This window comes from Callorhinus ursinus, unplaced genomic scaffold (assembly GCF_003265705.2).
Source record: "Callorhinus ursinus isolate GAN/ISIS: 27379988/994484 unplaced genomic scaffold, GSC_fseal_2.0 scaffold121, whole genome shotgun sequence".
NCBI classification, from domain to species: domain Eukaryota; kingdom Metazoa; phylum Chordata; class Mammalia; order Carnivora; family Otariidae; genus Callorhinus; species Callorhinus ursinus.
Window position 1 is genome coordinate 386,367 of NW_027397183.1, and position 23,727 is coordinate 410,093.

General features: G+C 38.0%; 2 protein-coding genes across 6 annotated transcripts in view; one reads left to right on the plus strand and one right to left on the minus strand.

Moving 5' to 3' along the window:
* Nucleotides 1-2,290, plus strand: part of PDZK1 (PDZ domain containing 1) — a 49,620-nt gene extending 47,330 nt beyond the window's left edge. For all 4 annotated transcript variants that reach the window (XM_025858474.2, XM_073889879.1, XM_073889877.1 and 1 more), the window contains one exon: nt 1,425-2,290. In XM_025858474.2, the coding sequence (XP_025714259.1) occupies nt 1,425-1,478 (54 nt within the window). In that variant the 3' untranslated portion in view covers nt 1,479-2,290. The remainder of the gene's footprint in view (nt 1-1,424) is intronic.
* A 199-nt stretch (nt 2,291-2,489) lies between these two features.
* GPR89A (G protein-coupled receptor 89A) overlaps nt 2,490-23,727 on the minus strand; it is a 56,355-nt gene continuing 35,117 nt past the window's right edge. For both annotated transcript variants that reach the window (XM_025858475.2, XM_073889880.1), the window contains 7 exons: nt 22,929-23,038; nt 20,591-20,679; nt 19,399-19,491; nt 6,689-6,784; nt 4,896-4,985; nt 3,255-3,320; nt 2,490-3,127 (listed from right to left, as the gene is read on the minus strand). In XM_025858475.2, the coding sequence (XP_025714260.1) occupies nt 2,921-3,127; nt 3,255-3,320; nt 4,896-4,985; nt 6,689-6,784; nt 19,399-19,491; nt 20,591-20,679; nt 22,929-23,038 (751 nt within the window). In that variant the 3' untranslated portion in view covers nt 2,490-2,920. The remainder of the gene's footprint in view (nt 3,128-3,254; nt 3,321-4,895; nt 4,986-6,688; nt 6,785-19,398; nt 19,492-20,590; nt 20,680-22,928; nt 23,039-23,727) is intronic.

The window sequence follows — 23,727 nt, forward strand, 5'->3', positions numbered from 1 at the left end:
TGGTGGAGAGAAGTGGTAGGAGGACAAGCTGCTTTTTCATGGCATGGACTTGATGGTAACTGTCCAGAGAAAAATCAAGCAATAAAAGTTTATCAAAATTATAATGGAACCACCAGAAGAACCTGAATCAGACTACGTATAAATTCTGGTTCTGCCACTTAACAGCCTTGGGCAAATGGATTTATTCGCTCTCTGCCTCACTTTCCACACCTGTAAACCAAGGATAATTTGTAGGATTATTATTATTATTAAGGCTATTTTTAAAAATTACCATTTTTTTATTTAAAATCGATTAACATGTAGTATATTAGTTTCAGCGGTAGAGTTTAGTGATTCATCAGTTGCATATAACACCGAGTGCTCATGACACTGAGTGCCTTCCTTAATGTGCATCACCCAGTTACCCCATCCCCCTACCCACCTCCCCTCCAGCAACCCGCAGTTTGTTTTCTATTAACTAAGACTATTAAAGTGCCTCAAACAGTGCCTGGTTAATAATGCTAAGCATAAAATGAATGGTGGTGGTTAGAGACATTGTTTTTAAGATAATTGGCAGGTTTTTGTGTTTTATTAATAGGGAGGAATAAGCATTACTCTGTATTTCGATTAAAATCCTTGATAAGTCTTTTATATTTTTGTCCAAGTTCATAGAGGAAATGTATGGCAATGCCAAGACTCTAAAAGTTTTATATCATTCTTCTTTCCATTACATTTAATTCTACTCCATTTACATTAATTTTACAGATTGGTCATATAAATTAAATACTATTTGTTAATGAAGACACATGTAGTTTGGGGTGCTAGAATAAAAGACCATAGACTGGCTGGCTTATAAACAACACACATTTATTTCTCACAGTTCTGAAGGACAGATTTGGTGTCTGGGGAAGGCCCTCTTCCAGGCTGTAGTCGGCCAATTTCCTGCCATGTCTTCACATGGTCGAAGGGGAGAGGGAGCTCGGCGGCAGGCGGGGAGCTCTTTTATAAGGCCCTAATCCCAATCACGAGGGCTCTGACCTCATGACCTAATCACCTCCCAAAGGTTTCTACCTCCTAATATCATCACCTGACCTTAGGATTAGTATTTCAATATATGAATTTTGGGGAGACACAAACATTCAGACCAGAGCACACACAATAGCCACTGACCTTGCATTCTTGATTGCTTAGCAAAGAAAGCATTTTGTCTTTCAAAAATTTTAAATTTCTATAGCAAGTCAATTATAGGCATATGTTAGCTTTATAGAAAAGATCTACAGATATTAAGAAATTTGTTAGTGTCAAACGGCAGGCTGGAAACAAAGCCAAGTGTACAATTCAGGTTACCTGGCTTCTAGTGAGTGACTCTACTCCCTGCCTTAAGTCATGCAACTGCTGACATTCATGCTCTCGCACTTACGGATCTTTTGTTTTCTTTTGCACAGGCGTACAGTACAGCCTCACATTCTTCTTCCAATTCTGAAGATACAGAGATGTGATGAGAGCAACTAATGGCGTTGGCTGACAGCTGTTTCTGGGTGTTGAGTAGGGATCCTTTCCCGAAGAATGAGCTGCCACCCATTCACCGTCTCTGGTAGAGACAAACTCCTCTGGAAACCAGTTCATCATGGGGAACTGTCTTCTGTTGTCATTTGCCTTGGGGGTGACTACTGCAATAGATGGCTTATTTATGGTCAACTTAAGACGGGAACCACATTCTTTTCATGTGATTTCTTTCAAGCTTCAACTTCACTACATTTCTCTGTATGATGATATCTCTTAATTCTATAGGCTCCTTGAACATTAAAGAGGATTTGTAAATCTGTATATGTGAGAGCTGCTATAAAGTATCTGAGCAGATGAGCCTATTAAAATTATGCTTTTGTAAGAATGTTGTGGCTGCTAAAATAGATGCCATTAAGAATGCCTTTAGAGTATACTTGAATCCTCCTGGTTAGCTGATAAAACCTCAAGAGTGCTTTTGTTTCTGGTAAACTTGCTTTTAAGCTGTAACCTTCATTTTGCCTCTAGAAACCCAAAACATAATAAAATTCAGAATAAGATCTTAGAGACTTCCTGGTGATAAAACTAAGGATTTCCTTAAATTGCATTTCTCAATGTTCTATAACATTTTCCAGCATTTTCCTTTCACAGATGGAGAAGGTAGGGGCTAGCATAGGAAAATGACTTATTCTAGTTAAGTTATTCATTGTTTTACCACACAGCATGAGAGGCAGATGGAAAGAAAAAAATGAGACATCATCACCAAGTTGAATGTACAGTAATTCACTCTCAAATAATACTAACTTAAAAGGAAATCAATAAAGATGATATACCTGAACGCTCTTGGTAGAATCTATTTCAGTAGCACACCGTCCCGTCCCCAGACAAGAACAGAGAACCTGTTGGTTATTTTAACAGGGCAGGGGTTGGCAGGAGGATGCCAACTCATGTTAGATTGCACAAGCACACTACACCAAGCTATCCTGGAGAAAATGAAGCTAAGGCCAAAGGGTTGCAATCTGATTTTAATGACAGTCAATCTTAAGGGAAAGCCACAACCTCCTCCATGTGAGCCTTGAGCAGAAATTCTGGATGTTCGGCCCAGCTACCTGAGACTTCCCCTTACCTGCAGAGTTCCAGTGTATTCCCGCCACCTAGTTTCTTGGCTCTTTTCCACCCCCCTTCCCACCAGCCTCAAACCTACATGGGATGCTCTCAGCTGAGTGCTAGCTTAAGGTTATTTCATGCTCCCATCTTCTAGCTAATGCTACTCATGATCACAGTATCCACAGAGGAGGGAGGCATACGCTGAAGGCAGAATATGCTACCTCAGCATTTTGATTGTTTAAAAAACATGAGGCCCTGGTCCCCTCCATTTTTTCTCTTATATCCAAATTCTGACACCACTGGCCTTCAGCAGTCTGTAACAGGCGTGAGTTCAAGGTGCCATATGCTTCTCTGGTGCCTGTTTGTGAGCCAAATAGAGGAACAGGATGCTGGAGAGAGCACTGACCAGGAAGATCACATCAAACCAACGGTGATAGAAGTTGAACTGCAGCTCTCCAAGGACTTCAGTGATTATGGTGCGATATTCTAGAGGCATGCTCATTCGAATCAGTAGCACGGAGGAGACAAAGTACATGCCCTGTAAGTTAATCCAGAAGTCACTTGGAATGTGGTGAAGGACCAAAGGGAATTGTTACAATATTTAGAAGTATAAACACTTCTGGTAGTTTACAGTTGTAAGCATAAAACTAGGTCATTACACTTACCATTATCTGTGCTAATAGTAGGACAATGACGTTGGAGGACTTACTGCTGGAGATGGCATAAAAGAACTGTCAAGAAAGGGAGAAGAACTTATGCAGTGCTGCTGGATTCTTGTGTCAAGAACATTAAGTAGCATACTTAACATTTAGTGAAAAGTGTCTATTCCCCATAGCAATCCAGTAGAGAACAACAGATATGATTAATGCTGTGAAGAAGAGAAACAGACTGATAGCAAAGGATCCAGCTATGGTGTCCCCAGAAGGAGAGCTGGTGGTTTTAAGAACTAATTACATTAGGACATGAAAGGATTCCAATCGCTATCAAATTTTTCAGAAACTATGTGATACATAGGACTTTCATATATCACTGTAAAACATTAGAACAGATTACTCCAGGCCACCCCAAGCCCTTATAATTATTTTTTTTAAATTTTTTATTGTTATGTTAATCACCATATATTACATCATTTGTTTTTGATGTAGTGTTCCATGATTCATTGTTTGTTCATAACACCCAGTGCTCCATGCAGAATGTGCCCTCTTTAATACCCATCACCAGGCTAACCCATCCCCCTACCCTCCTCCCCTCTAGAACCCTCAGTTTGTTTTTCAGAGTCCATCTTCTCTCATGGTTCGTCTCCCCCTCTGACTTACTCCCCTTCATTCTTCCTCTCCTGCTATCTTCTTCTTTTTCTTTTTTCTTAAAATATGTTGCGTTATTTGTTTCAGAAGTACAGATCTGTGATTCAACAGTCTTGCACAATTCACAGCGCTCACCGTAGCACATACCCTCCCCAATGTCTATCACCCAGCCACCCCATCCCCCCCCCCCCGCCCTTATAATTATTACTAGCCTGAGCTCTTTCCAAAATTGTGCTAGATGCCTGGAGTACCCTTCTCTTCTTCTCTCCTCCTAACCTCTTCACTCCTTTCATTCAAACAACTCTTGGATCTTGGGCTCCCCACACCTCTTCTCCAAGAGAAAACCTACCTTCTGCCTCCATAAAGCCTCCCAATGTTGATCAGAAAATAGTAAAACATTCTACTTGTCCTACTTACATGTCCTCCTTATGAGTGACTCTCAAAGTTACTCTAACCTCAAATACCTCTTCATCCATTCCAAGTATCTCTGGAGCTCCTACCATGTGCCAGTCTCTACTCCTAGATGCTGGTGCCACATCAGTGAACAAAACAGACTGTGAACTCATCCTATGACCTTTGGTAAATGTACTCATCTGATTGGCATATGATGTAAATCCATCATCATAAGTTTACTGAACAGTTTCAATTTTAAAAAATTTTATTGTAGGTCTTTTAAATACTTGTGACTGTTCAAGTTCTTTGAAGGCAGAAATCTTAATTAGGTAAAATTATCTCATGGTCACATGAAATGCCACAAATCATTATTTATTTATTTTTAAAGATTTTTATTTATTTATTGAGAGAGAGAGAGAATGGTAGAGAGAGAGCATGAGAGGGAGGAAGGTCAGAGGGAGAAGCAGACTCCCTGCTGCGCAGGGAGCCTGATGCGGGACTCGATCCTGGGACCCCAGAATCATGACCTGAGCCGAAGACAGTCGCTTAACCAACTGAGCCACCCAGGCACCCCGCAAATCATAATTTAAACTCAGTGCTACAACATACCTTTGTAAGAGTGATCAGTAATCCTCTGATAGATGTGACGATAATTATTCCAACCAGAATGAAGGAAATGTGCTGAGACCAGAACTTCACCTGCCACCATAAAAGGAAGGAAAAGTATGTGTGAAATCTCTGTTGAGAGACATGTGAAGGCTATTCTTCTGATGCATTCTGATCTCTTATGTGACTGAGAGGGAACTTCATTAGGCCCTACCTCATTTAAAAAAATTTTTTAGGGAGGGAGGAAAATGAGTAAGGGGCAACTACACCTAGGAAGACTGCAGTGGATAGCTTAATAAGCAGACTTAATCAAAACTTAGGACGGAAGCAAGCAAGTGCAGTGGTAATGAAAAAAACACTAGTCAAAGAAACACAGATGGAACCAATGACGCAGCTTTGGTGTGTTAAGTGAAAAGCACAAATTGAAATTAAATAGCAGCTAAATTATTTTTAACATCTGTGAATGATAGTGACCTGATCACCCAAAACTTAAAGAAATTTTTTTTCATAATAAAAGAATATGTAAATGTTCTCAGCTATGGTCTAGGAAACAGTTGCCCTTCACTTGAATTACATGATGTTACCTTTTTCTCCTCTTGGTTTGCTTCATAGTGGAAGGTGGCTTTGGGACCCTGTGCTTGATTTGGGTCTGAAAAGTGTCTGTGGGGGAACTGCTATTACTAACATCTAAAAGATGTTATTCAGAGTTCTGAAACGTGGAGTATACAGATGGATAATAGATGAAATACAGAGACACCACAGCAACTAGCCTCAGAAAGCACTGATAAGGAAGAACACTTCTAATAATTGAGCCTAGTAAACATTTTAAAAGAGGAAAAGAGAACACGTATCAGCAATCGTGAAGCCTATTTTGTGGCATAATTTATAAACTACTTGGAGGAAAGATACCATGCTCCCTCACATGAAAAAGTTTACACTATTGATCTATCATCAAAAACCATGTGCTTTGAGTTGTTCATCAAGGACTGGAGCTCAATTTGCTCTGGTTCGCTTTCATTTTATCTAGCTACTAGGAGCATGTCCAGCTGAGGCAGATGGCTCAGGGGAGCACGCAGTCTGTCACTAGATTCACAGCACAGCTAAATGGCCCTCAGAGGGACTAAAGATGTGACTCTTACAATCATATCAAAGTGCTAATCATCTAGAATCACTGGCCATGTATATGTGTGTGTGTGTATATATATACACACACACATACACACATGCATTTGGAAAATATATTCTTCTATAAATAAAGACATTAAACTTAAATTGGGACAAGAGTGTGTTTAATGATAGCAGTATTATAAAACAGGTAGAAAGAAGATGAAAACTGCACAGGTTACAGTCACCATCTTTAGCTCAAAGTCCACATTAATTAATTGGTAGATTAATTGGTAGCTTTTTACGGCAGACATAATTTCACTTCTAACGTGGAACACTAATTAGTAGTTAATTTTCTACTAGAGGAACCAAAGGTGAGTTTTGGATTTGATGATCTCATGTATCACAGAGAGAAGTATCCAATATTTGGTGGGGAGAAACTGGGGAGGGGGAGCTGGCTACAGAAAAGCAGTGGAGGAACTACAGAAATAATCATCTAAGACAGTAATAAATACCAGCCATCACTTCTGGTTTTACGTCCCTTACAAATCTGCCATATGAGTATGTCAAAAAACAGAGGAGAGTGGGAAGAACAAAGGCAGAATTAAGTAAGGAATTAAAATCTTAACAATTGTAATTTATAGCAGATAAAATAGGAACGTAAGAAACCAGGATCTTCATACAACTCTTACATCAAATTGGATCCCCAGGTAATTCACAGTGATCTCGATGCCTCTTGTAACAGGATCAGTTTTCCCAACTCGGTCAAAAACGATATTAATGGTGGCCTGCAAAGACATGGAACTTTATATTACAGCATCTCAATAATCACTACTTCAAAAAGTGACTCAAAATAATGAATCAATGTAACATATCTTACAGGCGGATGTTCCTACAACTGCAATTCTACTCTCAATCTACATCATACATAAGACATTTATTTTGGCTATTCACATACAGGCAAACAAAAGTCCTTATCTACCCTTTCTTTCTTTTCTGTAAAGAACAGAAGGAAAAAAGGCTATGGCATATACAACCTTAATGTCACAGAAGTTAGGTAACAACATTCCGATGGATAAAGTTTGAGTAAGAGAATCAAGAATTCCAGGTTTAGTCACTCTATTTTCTGAATGCTTGAAGAGCAATCACTAAAATAATGAAAAGAGAGTTCCAGCTAACAAGTCAACAAGAGATCAGACAAAATTATGAAAAATACCCAATTAATCCAGAAGAAGGCAGAAAAAGAGGAAAAATGGAAAAAAGAACAGATGGGACAAATAAACATGTAACAACACTGCTGTTTTAAATCCAACCATATTAATAATTACATTAAATGTAAACAGTCTGACAACAGTCTGGCAAACTCTGACACTGTGGTGATAGGAGCCACAGATGATATGCAGATGAATGCACTTGGCTGTGTTCAAATAAAACTTTATTTACAATGGCAGGTGGTGGCTGGATTTGGCCTATGAGCTGCAGATGGCTGAATCCTGGTCTAAACATGCCAAATAAATGGCAGAGACTATAAGACTGGATAAAAAAGCAAGACCCAACTATATGTTGCTTACAAAAAAACCCACTTTAAAGATACAAATCAGTTAAAAGTAAAAGAATGGAAAAAGATACATTATGCTAACACTAATCAAGAGAAAACTGGAAGGTCTATATTAATATCAAAGTAGATTTCATAGTAAAAAATATTGCCAGGGATTAAAGGGTCATTTCAGAATGATAAAAGGATCATTTCAACAAGGGGTACACAATGACCCTGAAGATGTATGTACCAAATAATAGAGCTTTAAAATACATGAAGCAGGGGTGTCAGGAAGATGGTAGAGTAGGAGGATCCTGAGCTCATCCTATCTCACAAACACACCAAGATAATAGCTACCTCTGTGTAACTCTGAAAACAACATGAAAACTGGCAGAACAGACCTTCCACAGTTAACTGTTGAGAGGAGGCCACATTGAAAAGGGTAGGAAGGGCTGAAACACACCTGGGAACCAAACCTCCTGTGAGACTAACCACAAACAGGTGGGACACCACAAGCACAGAGAAGCAGAGAGGATCAGACCCCACATGAGGCACCCCAGGCAGTGGGACGATGAGTTCCCAGTAACATCTGGCTTTGAAAACCAGTGGGGATTAACTGGGAGCTTTTAAGATCAGCAAGGCTCTTAAGTCCAGGTACTTGAAAAATAGGCAGGCCTTAACTCTGGGAGAGCCAGAGGGCAATCAGAAACTAAGTCCCAGCCCTTAAAGAGCTAGAATAAATAACTTGGCCTGAGACACAGCACAGCAACAGCAGTTTGAAAAGTGCTTGGGTATATGTGAAGGATATTCATTACCAATCTCAACACGTGCTGGAGGGTCAGGGAGAATTCTCTTCAGGAGACTTACAGAACAAAAGTGCTGGTGGGCACCATTTCTCTTCTCCTCCCCCAGTGTAGATAGCCAGACACTTGTGGGAACTACCACTAATACTCTCTACCTATCTTGCGAGCGCCCTGCCCCACTTTCACCTGGGGACCTGTCTGCCTCAGCAGGTGGTCCTTCAAAACAACTCCTGCCCCACCCCACCCTGCAAGCAGCCTGAGCAGGGACCCACACCACTCCAAAAGTGACTGCAGCCCTAGAGAGAGAGAGATAACTCTACATATCAGTGTGCCCGCAGTTCCAACAGCTGAGCCTCTTAGTTGGCTGTGCAGGCACTAAACCTTGCCCAGTGTGCCCACAGCAGACAAAGCAGGTCATTGCAGACAACTAAGGCAAATGCAACTCAGCCACAACAGTAGGGTGTATGTTGCCCACATAGGAGACACGCTTGGAGCACCTGGTTCTGGTGCCTGGAGGCACTGCACTACAGGGCACCACAGACCCTCTTCTACACAAGGCCATTACTTTCAAGACCAAGAGTCATAGCTGATCCCCTAATACACAGAAACAAACGGAGAGCTAAGACAGAATGAGGAGATAGAGGAATATGTCCCAAATGAAAGAACAGGACAAAATCACAGCAGCAGATCTAATGAAATGGAGATAAGCAATATACCTGGATAAAGAATTCAAAGTAATGGTCATAAAGATACTCACTGGACTTGCGAAAACAATAGATGAATTCAATGGGAACTTCAACAACGATATAAAAAGGAACCAGTCAGAGATGAAGAATTCAATAACTGAAATTAAAAAAACAAACAAACACACTAGAGGCAATCAACAGTAGATTGGAGGATGAAGAATGGATCAGCAATTTGGAAGACAGGGTAATGGAAAGCAACCAAGCTGAACAGCAAAAAGAAAAAAAGAATAATAATAAAGGAGAACAGGTTAACGGAACTCAGCAACACCATCAAGTGTAATAACATTCACATTATAGGCATCCCAGAAGGAGAAGAGAGAGAGAAGGGGGCAGAAAATTTATTTGAAGAAATAATAACTGAAAACTTCTCTAATCTGGGGAAGGAAACAGGTATCCAAATCCAGGGAGCACAGAGAGCGCCAAACAAGATTAACCCAAAGAGGTCCACACCAAGATATGTAAAATTAAAATGGCAGAAAGTAATGATAAAGAGAGAATTTTAAAGATTTATTTTGAGAGAGAGGGCATGTGCACACAAGCAGGGGGAGGGGCAGAGAGAGAGGGAGAGAAAATTCAAGCAGACTCCACAATGAGTTGGGGAGCTCAATCTCATGACCTGAGCCAAAATCAAGAGTTGGATCCTTAGCTGACTAAGGCACCCAGGTGCCTCTAAGGAGAGAATTTAAAAGCAGCAAGAGAAAAAAAAGTTACTATGAGGGAAACCCTATAAAGTTATTAGCTGATTTTTCACCAGAAACTTTGCAGGCCAGAAGAGAGTGGCATTATATATTCTAAGTACTGAAAGGAAGACCTGCAAGCAAGCATACTCTACAAGGCAAAGTTATCATTCAGAATAAAAAAAGAGACAAAAAGTTTCCCAGACAAAAGTTCAAGGATTTAATCACCACTAAACCAGCCCTACAAGAAATGTAAAAGGAAATTGAGTGGAAAGAAAAGGCCATAATCATAAGAAAGTTATGAAAGGAAAAATTTTCATAGGTAAAAGCAAACATATAATAAGTGTAGTAGATTAATCCCTTATAAAGCCAGTCTGGAGCAAAAGTAGTAAAATCATTTATATCTACAAAACCAATCAAGAAATACACAAAATAAAAAGATGTAAAATATAATATCATATACATAAAATGTGGAAGGGGAGTAAAAATGTAGTACTTTTAAAATGTTTTTGCATTTAAGCTTGAACCTAAGTTCAGCCATCAAGTTAATACAGACTGCTATACACCTAAGATAAAATATATAAGCCTAATAAAACCACAAATCAGAAACCTTTAATAGGTACACAAAAAATAAAGAGAAAGGAATCCAAACATAACACTGCCACACGGGAAGAGAGCAACAGAAGGAAAAGAGAAGAACCACAAAAACAATCAGAAAATAATGAACGAAATGGCAGTAAGTACATAACTATCAATAATTACTTTAAATGTAAATCGTCTAAATGCACCAATTAAAAGACCAAAGGTGAATGAATGGATAAAAAAAACAAGACCCATCTATATGCTCCTTTAAGAGACTAACTGCAGACCTAAAGACACATACAGACTGAAAATGAAGGGCTATAAAAAATACACCATGCAAAAGGCAGGAGAAAAGCTGGGATAGCAATGCTTAATATCAGATAAAGTAGACTTTAAAACAAAGACTGTAGGCTAGAGACAAAGGAGGGCACTACATAATGATAAAGGGATCAATCTAACAAGAGGATATAACAACTATAAATATTTATGCCCTCAACATAGGAGCACCTAAATACATAAAGCAATAATTAACAGACATAAAGGGAGAAGTTGACAGTGATACAATAATAACAGGTGACTGTAACATTCCACTTACATCAGTGGAAATCAATAAGGAAACAGTGGATTTGAACAACACATTAGACCAGATGGACTTAACAGATATATACTGAACATTCCATCCAAAAACCAGTGAATACATTCTTTTCAAGTACACGTTGAACATTCCCCAGAATAGATCACAACTTAGGCCACAAAACAAGTCTCAATAAATTTAAGAAGACTAAAATCATATCATGCATCTTTTCCAACCACAATGGTATGACACTAAAAATCAATCACAAGAAAAAAAATCTAAAAAGAATACCAATACATGGAAGCTAAATAACATGCTACTAAACAATGAATGGGTCAACCAAGAAATCAAGGAGGAAATAAAAAAATACAAGGAGACAAATGAAAATGAAAATACAATGGTTCAGTCTTTGAGATGCAGTAAAAGCTGTTCTAAAAGGGAATTTCATAGCAACAAAGGCCTCACAAGAAAAAAGAAAAATCTCAAGTAAACGACCTAACCGTACACCTAAAAGAGCTATGAAAGACCAAAGCCCAAAGCTAGCAAAGGGAAGGAAGTAATAGAGATTAGAGCAGAAATAAATGAAAGAGAGAAAAAATGAAAAGATCAATGAAACCAGAACCTGTTTCTTTGAAAAGATTAACAAAATTGGTATATCTGTGGCCAGATTCATCAAGAAAAAGACTCAAATAAAATCAGAAATAAAGGAGGAGAAATAACAATTGACAGCACAGAAATACAAAGGGTTATAAGAAACTATTACGAAAAACTGTATGCCAACAAATTGGACAACCTAGAAGAAACAGATTCTTAGAAACATAATCTTCTAAAACTGAATCACGAAGAAATTGAAAATCTGACCACAGCAATTACTAGTAATGAAATGGAATCAATAATAAAAAAAAAACTCCCCCAAAACAGAAGTCCAGGTTCAGATGGCTTCACAGGTAAATTCTACCAAATATTTAACAAAGAGTTAATACCAGAGAGGTGAAAGACCTATACTCTGAAAACTGTAAAACACTGATGAAAGAAACTGAAGATGAATCAAACAAATGGAAAGATATTCCATGTTTGTACACCTTAAACTAATGTAACATTGTGTGTCAAGTCTACCAAAATAAAGAAGAGCTAATACCTATTCTTCTCAAACGATTTTTAAAAAAAGATTTATTGAGAATCATGGAACACATCAAAAACTAATGAGGTACTGTATGGTGACTAACATAAAAAAAAAAAAGAAAAAAAAGGATATATTGATTTCTTTTAGAGAGAGGAGGGTGGGGAGGGATGGAAGGAGAGGACGAGGGAAAGAATCCCAAGCAGACTCCACAATGAGCACAGAGCCTGATGCAGGGCTTGATCTCACGACCCATGAGATCACAACCTGAGCCAAAACCAAGTCGGATGCTCAACCAACTGAGCCACCCAGGCACCCCTCTTCTCAGATGATTAAAAAAAAAAAAATAGAAGAGGAAGGAAACTTCCAAATTCATTCTACAAGGCCAACATTTCCCTGATACCAAAACCAGAGACATTACAAAAAAAGAAAACTATAAGCCAATATTTCTGATGTACATGGATGCAAAATTCCTTAACAAAATTTAGCAAACTGAAAAAAAAATTTTGCAAACTCAATTCAACAATACATTAAAAAAATTATTCACCATGATCAAGTAGAATTTATTCCAGGAATACCAGGGTGATTCAATATTCTCAAATCAAACATGATAAACCACATCAACAAAATAAAGTATAAAAACCATATGCTCATTTCAAAAGATGCAGAAAAAGCATCTGACAAAGTACATCATCCATTCATGATAAAGTGGATTTAGAGGGAACAAAGTGGGTTTAGAGGAACATATGTCAGCATAATAAAGGCCATATATGAAAAATGTTCATTGGTGAAAATGAGCATCATACTCATTGGTGAAAAACTGAAAGCTTTTCCTCTAAGATCAGGAAGAAGACAAGGATGTCCACTTTCACCACTTTTATTCAACATAATAAAGGAAGTCCTAGTTGCAGCAGTCAGACAAGGAAAAAAAAAGGCATTCAGAATGATAAGGAAGTTAAACTGGCTATTTGCAGATAACATGATAATAAAGAAAAACCTAGAAACTCCACCAAAACATTAGAACTGATAAATGAATTCAGTAAAGTTGTAGAATACAAAACTAGTATACAGAAATCAGTTGCACTTCTATATACTAATAACTAAGTACTGGAAATTAAGAAAACAATCCCATCTGCAACTGCACCAAAAAGATTATCTGAGAATAAACTTAACTTAGGAGGTGAAAGACCTATTACCCTGAAAACTATAAAATATTGATGAAAGAAATTGAACACAAACACATGGAAAGATAATCTGTGCTCATGGATTAGAAGAATTAATATTAAAATGTCCATACCACCCAAAGCAATCTACAGATTCCATGCAATCCCTACCTAAATACGAACAGCATTTTTCACAGAACTAGAGTGAATAATCCTAAAATTTGTATGGAACCACAAAAGACCCCAAATAGTCAAAACAATCTTGAAAAGAACAAAGCTGGAGGTCTCACAGTCCTGGGGTTCAAGATATACTACAAAGCCGTAGTAACCAGAACAGTACGGTACTGGCACAAAAACAGACACATAGATCAATGGAACAGAAGAGAACAATATCATATGATCCAGTAATCCCACTACTGGGTATTTACTAAAAGAATATGAAAACACTAATTTGAAAAGCTATATGCACCCCAATGTTTACAGCAGCATTATTTACAATAGCTGAGATATAGAGGCAACCCAAGTGTCCACTGATAGTTGAATGGATAAAAAGATGTGGCACATATATGCAGTGGAATATTACTCAGCCATAAAAAAGAATGTGATCTTGCCATTTCCAACAATCGTAGAGGGTACTATGCTAAGTGAAATAAGTCAGACAAGGAAAGACAAATGACACACGATTGCACTTATAAGCAGAATCTTAAAAACAAATGAACAAAGAAATAAGCAAACAGACTCTTAAATGCAGAGAACAAACTGGTGGTTGCCAGAAGGGAGGTGAGTGAAGGGATGGGTGAAATGCATAAAGGCGACTAAGAGACACAAACTTTCGGTCATGGAGATGAAATGTACAGCACAGAGAATAGTCAATAATATTATAACATTGTATGGTGACAGATGGTGACTACACTTATAGTGAGTACTCTGTAATCTACAGAATTGTTGAATCACTATGTTGTACATCCGAAATTAACATTCTGTGTTAATTATAATTGGGTAAAAAAAATACAGAAGCAAAAACTGATAGAACTAAAAAAAGACAAATCCACAACAATGGTTTGGAATTTCATCAAATCCCGCCCCCCAAAAAAAACCTGATAAGATAGTCAGAAAATTAGCAAGGATACAGAAAACTTTGACAATACTATCAACTAACTTGACCTAATCGACATTTATACAACACTCCAGCCAACAGGAGCAGAAAACAAGTCTCAATAAATTTGAAGAGATTTAAATCATACTAAGTATGTTCTCAGATCACATGGAATTAAATTAGAAATCAATTACAGAAGGATATTCACAAGATCCCCCAAATATTTAATAACATACTTCTGAATAACCCGAGTCAAAGAAGAAAAATTAGAAATATTTTGAACTGAATGAAATAAAAATACATCAGAAACGTTGTATTTTGAGATGCTTAGCAAGAAATTTATAGCACTAAAACACATACTAAAAGTTTTCAATGATCTTAGCTTGCACTTTACAAAATTAGAAAAAGACCCAAAATAAGCAGAAGAGAAATTATAAGAATCAGAGCAGAAATTGATAAAATTGAACACAGAGAAACAATATAGATAATTAATCCAAAAGCTGGTTCTTTGAAGAGTTCAATAAAATTGATAAACCTTGATCCAGACTGATCAGAAAAAAAAAGACACAAATTAGCAATATCAAGAATTAGGTATCACTTCATAGCCACTAGAATGACTCTAATAAAAAGATAAATAAGTGTTGGTGAGGATGTGGAGAAATGACAACTGTGACACTGCTGGTGCGAATGTAAACTGGTGCAGCTGCTTGGGAAAACAGCCTGGCGGATTGGCAGTTTACCAAAAGGTTCAACATATAGGTAGCATATGACCCAGCAATTTTACTTTCACAGGCATGTACCTAAGGGAAATGAAAACATATATTCACATAAAAATTTATCCATAAATGCTCACAATGGCATCATTTATAATGGTTCAAAAAGTTGAAACAACCCAATGTTTCTCAACTGATGGACAGATAAATAAAATGTGGCATATCCATATCATGGAATATTATTCATCCATAAAAAGGAATGAAGTATTGATAGAGGCTACAATATAGATGAACCTTAAAAACATTTACTAAGAAGCTAATCACAAAAGACCACATGTTGTATGATTCAATGTACATGAAATATCCAGAATAGAAAATCTATAGAGACATAAAATAGATTAGTGCCTGCCTAAGTCTAGAGAAGAAATAAGGAATGACTGCTAATGGGTATGGAATTTCTTTTGGGGTGATTGTATCGATGTGTGCACAACTCTGTGAATATATTAAAAACCACCAAACTGTACACAAAATGGGTGAATTTTTTGGTATGTGACTATCTCAACAAAGGTGTTATATAAAGAGGAGGGGGTGACATCACTACAGATTTTATAGATAGTAAAAGGATAATAAGGGAATATTAAGAGCAATTTTATGCTAATAAATCTGACAACTTCAATAAAAATGGACAAATTCCTTGAAAGACAGAAACTACAAAAGCTCACTCAAGAAATATACAACCTGAACAAACCTTATCATCTATTAAAGAAATTAAATCTGTAGCTAAACGATTTTCCTGCAAAGAAGACTCTAGATCTAGATGCCTTCACTGGTGAATTCCACCAAATGTTTAAGAAAGAAATGATAATAATTCCACATAAACTCTTCCACTAATTGGAAGAGGAAGGAATTCTTCTCAACCTCTAAGGTCAGCATTACTCTGACACCAAAGCCAAAAACATTACAAGAAAACTATACTCTGGTATTTCTCATAAACATCGATGCAAAAATTCTTAGGAAAATGTTAGCAAATTAAATCCAACAACATACACCATGGCCAAGTAAGGTCTATTACAGGAATTCAAGGCCAGTTTAATATTAAAAAATTAATCAATGTAACTCACTATACCAGCCGACTAAAAAGGAAAAGTCATATGCTCCTTTCAATAGATGCAGAAACAGCATTTGACAAAATCAAACACACTTTCATGATCAAAAACATTCAATAAACTATGAGCAGAAGTAACTTCCTCAACCTGCTAAAGGGCATCTAGGAAAAGCCAACAGCTAACACCATATTTAACAAGATCAGGATGACTGCTCTTACCACTTGTTTTTTTTTTTAAGATTTTATTTATTTATTTGACAGAGAGAGAGACAGCGAGAGAGGGAACACAAGTAGGGTGGGTGGGAGAGGGAGAAGCAGGCTTCCTGCAGAGCAGGGAGCCCAATGCGGGGCTTGATCCCAGGACCCTGAGATCATGACCTGAGCCGAAGGCAGACGCTTAACGACTGAGCCACCCAGGCGCCCCACCACTTCTGTTTAATTTTGTACGGGGAGGTTTTGATCAGTGCAATAAGGCCAAAGGAGGAGAAGAAAGAAGAAAGATGGGATAGGACAGAAAAGGAAGGGAAAGGAAGGGAAGAAATAAGAGGTATCCAGATAGGAAACAAAGAAGTAAAACTGTCTTCATTTGCAGAGATCTGATTGTCTATGTAGAAAAAAATCCTGTGAAATCTATAAAAAGTTTTTAGAACAAGGGGATTTAGCAAGGTTGTGAAATAGAGAAGATCTACAGACAAGAATCAGTTGTGTATCTATATATCAGAAACACTCAGAAGCTGAAATTATAAAAATAGTCCCATTTATAATAGCACCAAAAATATTAAATACTTGAGATAAAGCTGACGAAAGATGCAAAAGATAAACTGGACTTCATCAAAATTAAAAAATTCAATTCTTTGAAAGATACTATGCAGAGAATGACAAGCTAAGCTAGTGATTGGGAGAGAATATATGAAAATCACATATTTGATAAAGGGTTTCCAGAATATAGTGAAAAACTTGCAAAACCCAATAAAAAGAAATCCTAATTTAAAAATTGGGCAGCAAATTTCAATAGCTGTATCTCCCCTCTCCCCCCAAATAAACAGGTGGCAAATCAGCACATGAAAAGTTGTTTAGCACCATTAGGCATTAGAGAAATGCAAATTAAACAATTAATATCACCTCATACCTACTAGAACGTCTAAAATTTAAAAGACTGACTATAAAATGTGAGCAAGGATGTGGAGTAAGTGAAACTCTCAAACAATGCAGGTGGGGATGTAAAATGGTACAACCTCTTTGGAAAAGTTTGGCCATTTCTTCAAAAGTTTAACATCTGCCATGTGACCTAGCCATGCTATACCTAAGTGTTTTCTCCCAAGAAGAAAGAGAATATATGTCCACATACAAACTTGTACACAAATGTTCATAGCAGCTTTATTTGTAATATCCCCAAAATGGAAACAAATACCCATCAGCAGGTGAACAGATAAACAAATTCTGGTATAATCGCACAACGGAATACTGCTTGGCAATGAGAAGGAATAAACTATTGATCACATGATAACATGAATGAAACATAAAATAATTATGCTGAGTAGAAGCTGTCAGACAGAAAAAAGGTACCTACTCTAAGATTTCATTTATATAAAGTCCTAGAAAATATAAACTAATGTATAATGACAGCAGATTGGTGGTTGACTGGGGATGTGTGATACAGACATTACAAGGGGGCACAAGAAAGTTTTTGGAAGTGATGGATGGATATGGTCACCATCTTAAGTGTGGTGATAGTTGTTGTAACAGGTGTACACATCTGTCAAAACTTACCCAATCATATACCCTTTAAATATGTGCAGTTTATTAAATGTCAATTACACCTCAATAAAGCTGTTAAAAAAGGATATGCTCCCCTAAAGTCTACAACTCAGGAAAAACTTTTTAGTAGCTTAGCTCATTGAACATACTATCTTCATTTATCTTCTCCCACTAAATGAATCAAGATTTAAAAATTGTTCTCTGAATAGGTATTGACATCAATTTATTATAATATTAGATCTATTAAAATCCAGAATCTTCCATTCATCTATATTGACCGAAATTAACAAGATGATAAAGCTCCTCTTTGTGCAAACACAGCCCCAGCCCCAGTCACAGAACCAGAAAGTCCAATCAGCCTTTTCTGTAATCACACTGAAATCCATGAATATCTACACGAGTCACAAGAAGAATGTACATAAAATGCATATAAATGATGAAGTTTTAGAATATAACTGAGGCTCAGTGGGGTGGAGTCCAGAGCTGACGACTAAGAAAGAACTCTTGAGATGTCTTTGGTGCAAAAGGGTGGTGTATTAAAGCACAGGAACAGGACCCGTGGGCAGAAAGAGCTGCTGCCCTGGGGTTGCGAGGGGTGGGAGTTGGGGGATGTAAGGAAAAGGGAAGTTTCAAAAGGATTTTTGTATGCTAAAGAAGACTCACAGGATACCACAGGCTTTGTCATTGTCAAGTTAAGGTTGTTTTTCCTTCTAGTAAGGCATTAACAGTAAGATAGTTGGGAGCTTCCTGGAGAGACATTACACTTTGCCCGCTTCGACAGGCTGCAGATTATCAGGACATTTAATTGTATCTGCATTCCCTTCTGGAAGCTAGGCCATTGATAGAAATGCTTTGTTCTTATAGATTGCTAAGACATTTGTAAACTGAGGGAGACTCCTGTCTTGTAGGATTGTGATCTCTATAAGTTTTCCTTTAGGGCAGCCAGGAGCGCCTGAGGACTGTCACATGGATCCCATGAGGGCGGGGGGTTTGTGGGGTGTCAGCTTCTGCTTTGTCTTCAGCTTACCTTCTGTTCCCTCATCATAAAGAATAGAGCATTAAGAGAGAGCCACAAAAGAATGAGAGCTATAAGCACATAAAAATGAATTTATCTCTAGAAATATGTTTTTCTTGTAGAACTTACCTTGGATTGAACTTTTTTTAGGTATATACAGATTACTAAAAAGGAGAAGTGGTTTCTGTTCTGAGCTGAAGGTAGGGACTGTGTCACATAGATATACTCAAGGGTAATACGGAAAGCAGTACAAAAATAAGAAACTTTTGTACTCCCTTCATATAGCTTATAAGCTATGATCTTATTAATGATTTCTGAATGAAGAAAAATGCAACCTCTAGGTCTAAAAAAAGAGAGGGGGAGGAGTCAGGCTCGGGATGTGAAAGACAGCATTCTCTGTTGACTCAATTGGATTTGGAATTTAGTTCAGTGCCTCAGTCAAACCCACTTTTCTCTCTGCCATTTAGCGGGGAAAATAACCTAAACCCTGACAGTTAAAACTAATATACTTACCATGAAAATTTTCCAAACACAGTAAATAGAGAAAAAGTAACCCAGAAAATTAAAGTATTTCCCCTTGAAAGTTTTGGAGTATTCTACTCTCTCCTGAGGGAAAACAAACAACAAAATATAGTTAGTCTCAGCAAAATGTAAACTTATATTCAACCAAAACATTCCAGCCTCTATGAAATTGCTGTTATGCTGGAGTGAAAGACCCACAAGTGATATTAATCTTAAAATAATACTAGGGGGCAACATTTATTGAATGCTTACTTTAAGCCTGAAATTGGGATAAACACCTTACATACATTATCTACTTTAATTTTTATAACAACTCTTACATGTTCTATTATCTTAATTGTACACATGAGAAAACTGAGACTTAACAGGGGTTAGATAACTTGCCCAAGGTCACAGGAATTTAGGCTCAGGTCTGTCTTCAAAGCCTATGTTAACCTCTACCCTATATGGCTATTCCTATGAAGTGATCCTTGAAAAGGATAAAAATAGTTTGAATGAACTTAACTAATAGATTTTGCATATTTAAATTATATTGTATTTTCGGTGCAAATAGGAAAATTACTTCTCATAGTTAGGTCACTTCTTGATCTGGATCCTTTCTTTCTTTCTTTTTTTTTTTTAAGAGAGAGAAAGAGACCTGGGGGAGGGGGCTTTGCAGGGGGAGGGGCAGGGGGAAAGGGAACGAGAATCTTGAGCAGGCTCTATACCCAGTGCAGAGCCTGACACAGTGCTAAATCTCATGACACTGAGATCGTGACCTGAGCCAAAATCAAGAGTCGGACACTCAAGCAACTGAGCCACACAGGTGCCCCTTGATCTGGATCTTTTAAAACATGGCTAGATCATGGCACTGCTCTCACAATATTACTAATTTATAAGGGAATAAAAAGCAATCAGAGGAGCTACCATCTTGACCCTGAATCAGTAGAAGTGGTGTGTGCCACCTTCCGCAGTTGAAAAACCTCTCAAATATCCCACTAATTTCTGTTATTGAGTAAGAATTCTGCTGGGGGTAGGAGCAATGTCATGAAGAACGCAGACTCCTAAAGCTTCATGGCTGATACCGGAGCTATGAGGTCTTTCTTGCACTGCTTGGCTATAGAGGACACTAAAAAGCTATTTAGTCTTGTTCTTTCTTCAATCATACTGGTAAAGACCACACTTCCATTTCCTTGCCTTGTACCTTGGTAGCATATAGATCAGCTGTTTCCAGAAAAAGCTGCCTGCTTAGTTCTTCCAAAGCATCCACTTCCTGTTGAATAAGAGTAAGATCTGGCACAAAATGGGCATCAAGGCTTAAATCACATAGAAGTTTCAAGAAATAGCAATGAAGAAAGCATATGCTTTTAGTTTTTCCTATGGTAGATCCTAGGAACTGCCTATATATTCAGTTTCCTGCTTCATGAACAAAAGTACTCTTTTAGAGCAATTTTCCCAACCTCCAACACAGGTGTGTAAAAGCGTCTCCATTATCAAACACCTACCACTCGCTAGTTCAAGTGGCTCAGCAGATGGTTTTGTTCGTTGTTGCTTTTCTTTGATCTAGTTAAAGCCAAATATAATTTTGAAATCTCAAGTAGTTACATAGTAAAACACCTATAATACAGCATAGTTTTCCCCTAAATTATCTGAATAAATGTAACATTAGGAAAGGGAACTAACACTATGGAGTTCCAATACAGGCTGGGATTTATAAACATGACTTTTTAGTTCTTTATAGACATTATCTTCTATTATTCTCCTAACAGTCCCATTTTGCAGATAAGGAAAGCAAAGCCCAGAGTCAAGTAAATTGCTTGAAGTCACACAGCTAACAGGTATAGATGCCAAGTCAGATCTGCCTTCCTCCAAGGCCTGTTCTTTCCATTACACTATGCTACTTTCCAAGAACTTACTGAGGTCCTATTATTTTCTCCATTTAGGAGACAGGGGCTCAGAGAAGTGAAATAATCCTGATACTTTTACTGACTTGACTTATCATCACTAAGATAGCTTAAACCTAAACTTTGGCTTTTATGGACTTTTAAGTAATAAAAATAGTGAAGATAGCCCAAGCTCGAAGATTCACTTTGATCCACATCCTCCCTACTCTGATTTTTGTCACTACAGGCACATCTCATTCTGTCGTACTCTGCAGATTTTTTTGTTGTTGTTAAACAAACTGGAGGTTGTGGCCATCCTGCGTTGGGCAAGTCTACTAGTGCCATTTGTGTCTGTGTATCACATTTTGGTAATTCTCACCTTATCTCAAACTTTTTCATCATCATCACTATTATTATTATATTTGTTATGGGGATTTGTGATCAGTAAAATTACCACTCACTGAAAGTTCAGATGATGGTTAGCACTTTTTATACTGGTTTTTTTTAAGAATGCTCTTGCACACTCAATAGGATACAGTATAAACATAACTTTTATATGTACCGGGAAACCAAAATATCCATCTGACTCGCTTCATTGTGATACCTGCTTTTGCGTGATGTTCTGGAACCAAACCTGTAACATCTCGGGGTATGCCTGTAGTACTCAAATTACCAAGTGCCCTTCAGCTCCTTCCTCAAAGTGGCTGCTACTCTCATGGTCCAGGCAGTCAAACAACAGGGCTTAACTAGTTCCATGTCCCCCTCGCCCATGATTAGTCAGCTTCTTGAGGAGAGAGAGTACACTCTGTTCATCATTTTAGCCCCTAGGACTGCCTGGAAATAGGAGACATGAAATAAATGTTTCTGGATTAAATGAATTCAATGTAATCCTTTTTTTCCTCTCTCGTGGTCATGTCATCCTGCCTTTCTTTGATCTAATTTTTACCTACATTTGACACCAGAAAGATATGCCCCAATTCATAGCAAGAACAGATAACATCCTTTTCCTCGAGTTGAAGCAAAAGGGAATTTGTACTTCCTCAGGCCAGAGAAAGAAGCAGGAATATGCTATCTCACTTCAGGCCCCCTAAGTTTTGACTTAATAGTCTGGTAGCACAAAGAGATTTTGTTACTCAATGTGGGCATCAGTTTAACACTGCAAGGCTGGGCCAAGAACAATCCATTAACCCAGTCTCCTTGATTCTTTAAACCAAAAGTCACTGAAGATACAGTGCTGCTTAAAATTTGTTTAGAAATACTGACTGCTTTTAGAAATAGGCCCTTACCATCCCCTACATATACAAACCATTCATTTTAGGGAGCCACTGTGTTTCATGCTGCTTGGTCAGACCCAGGAAATAGAAGAGTGTAGTGGAAAGAACTAAGAGGAGGTCCTATCTTTGCCACAAGCCACAGTGTGACTTAACCGCTCTGGGTCTATTTTCTCATCTGTAAAATGGAAAGAGTGATTTTTAGGACTTCTTCAGCTCAAGGACAATGGTTTTATGATCTTTTAGGGGTGTTGGAAAGATGACTCTGTATTTCCTAAGCCTAGCCCTGGCCAGCTGGACTCTGATGCAGTCCATCCCGATACTACTTTTGTCTTCTGGCCTTGGTCCAGAGTTGAGAAAAAGAATCACGCAGAGTCATAAAGGATACTTTCACTTCCTGGTGCTGAAGTGGTAACACTTTTTATCATTCCCCAGAATCCTGACGGTTTGTTATGCACCTCCCCCTTCTGGAACATAGTTCTCCGTGTCATCGCCATCCTGAAATGAAACAAAAGATAAAACCTCAGCAAGGGAACTTGGACCCTCATGGTCTGTTCTCATCCACCTTCTAGTCTCATAACTACCTCTTTCCTTTGCTGAGCTGTTCAGGAAAGAATGCAAACTCTGGAGTCCCGCTTTTCTACGGCTTACAACCGAAGGGAAACTCTACACTCCCAAGAAGCAACGTGGCCTAGGCAAAGGAACACAGAATTTGGAGAAGACAGTAAATGTGGAGACCGGCTCTGAGAAGCTGTGAGACTTCAGAGTTTCTATTTACTCATCTCCGATGGGTGTGCAGATCACTGAAATCATATATAAGAACTCTTGTTACCAACTATAAAGCACCACACATATATTAATTATTATTACCGTTATCATTTAAGGACAAAACAGTTAACACACCTAAAGGACCAGGGTCAGGGTAGGAACTAAAAAAATGTTTTCCCTTCCTTTTCAAATGCAGACAAAAGAACAAAAAATAAGCCCAGCAAGATCACATAAACCTAGCCTCTTCTAAGACATCATTCTCTAACTCCAACCCCCCCGCCCCCACTATTGAGTAAGTCAACAAGAAACTGACCACGACTCCTCCCTCTTGTCCTCTCAGTCTGTGGACAACTCGCTGCCTCAGCAACAGATGTGGGCATGGCCCAGCCTACCGCAGTGGTGTTGAGGACAGGGCCCTT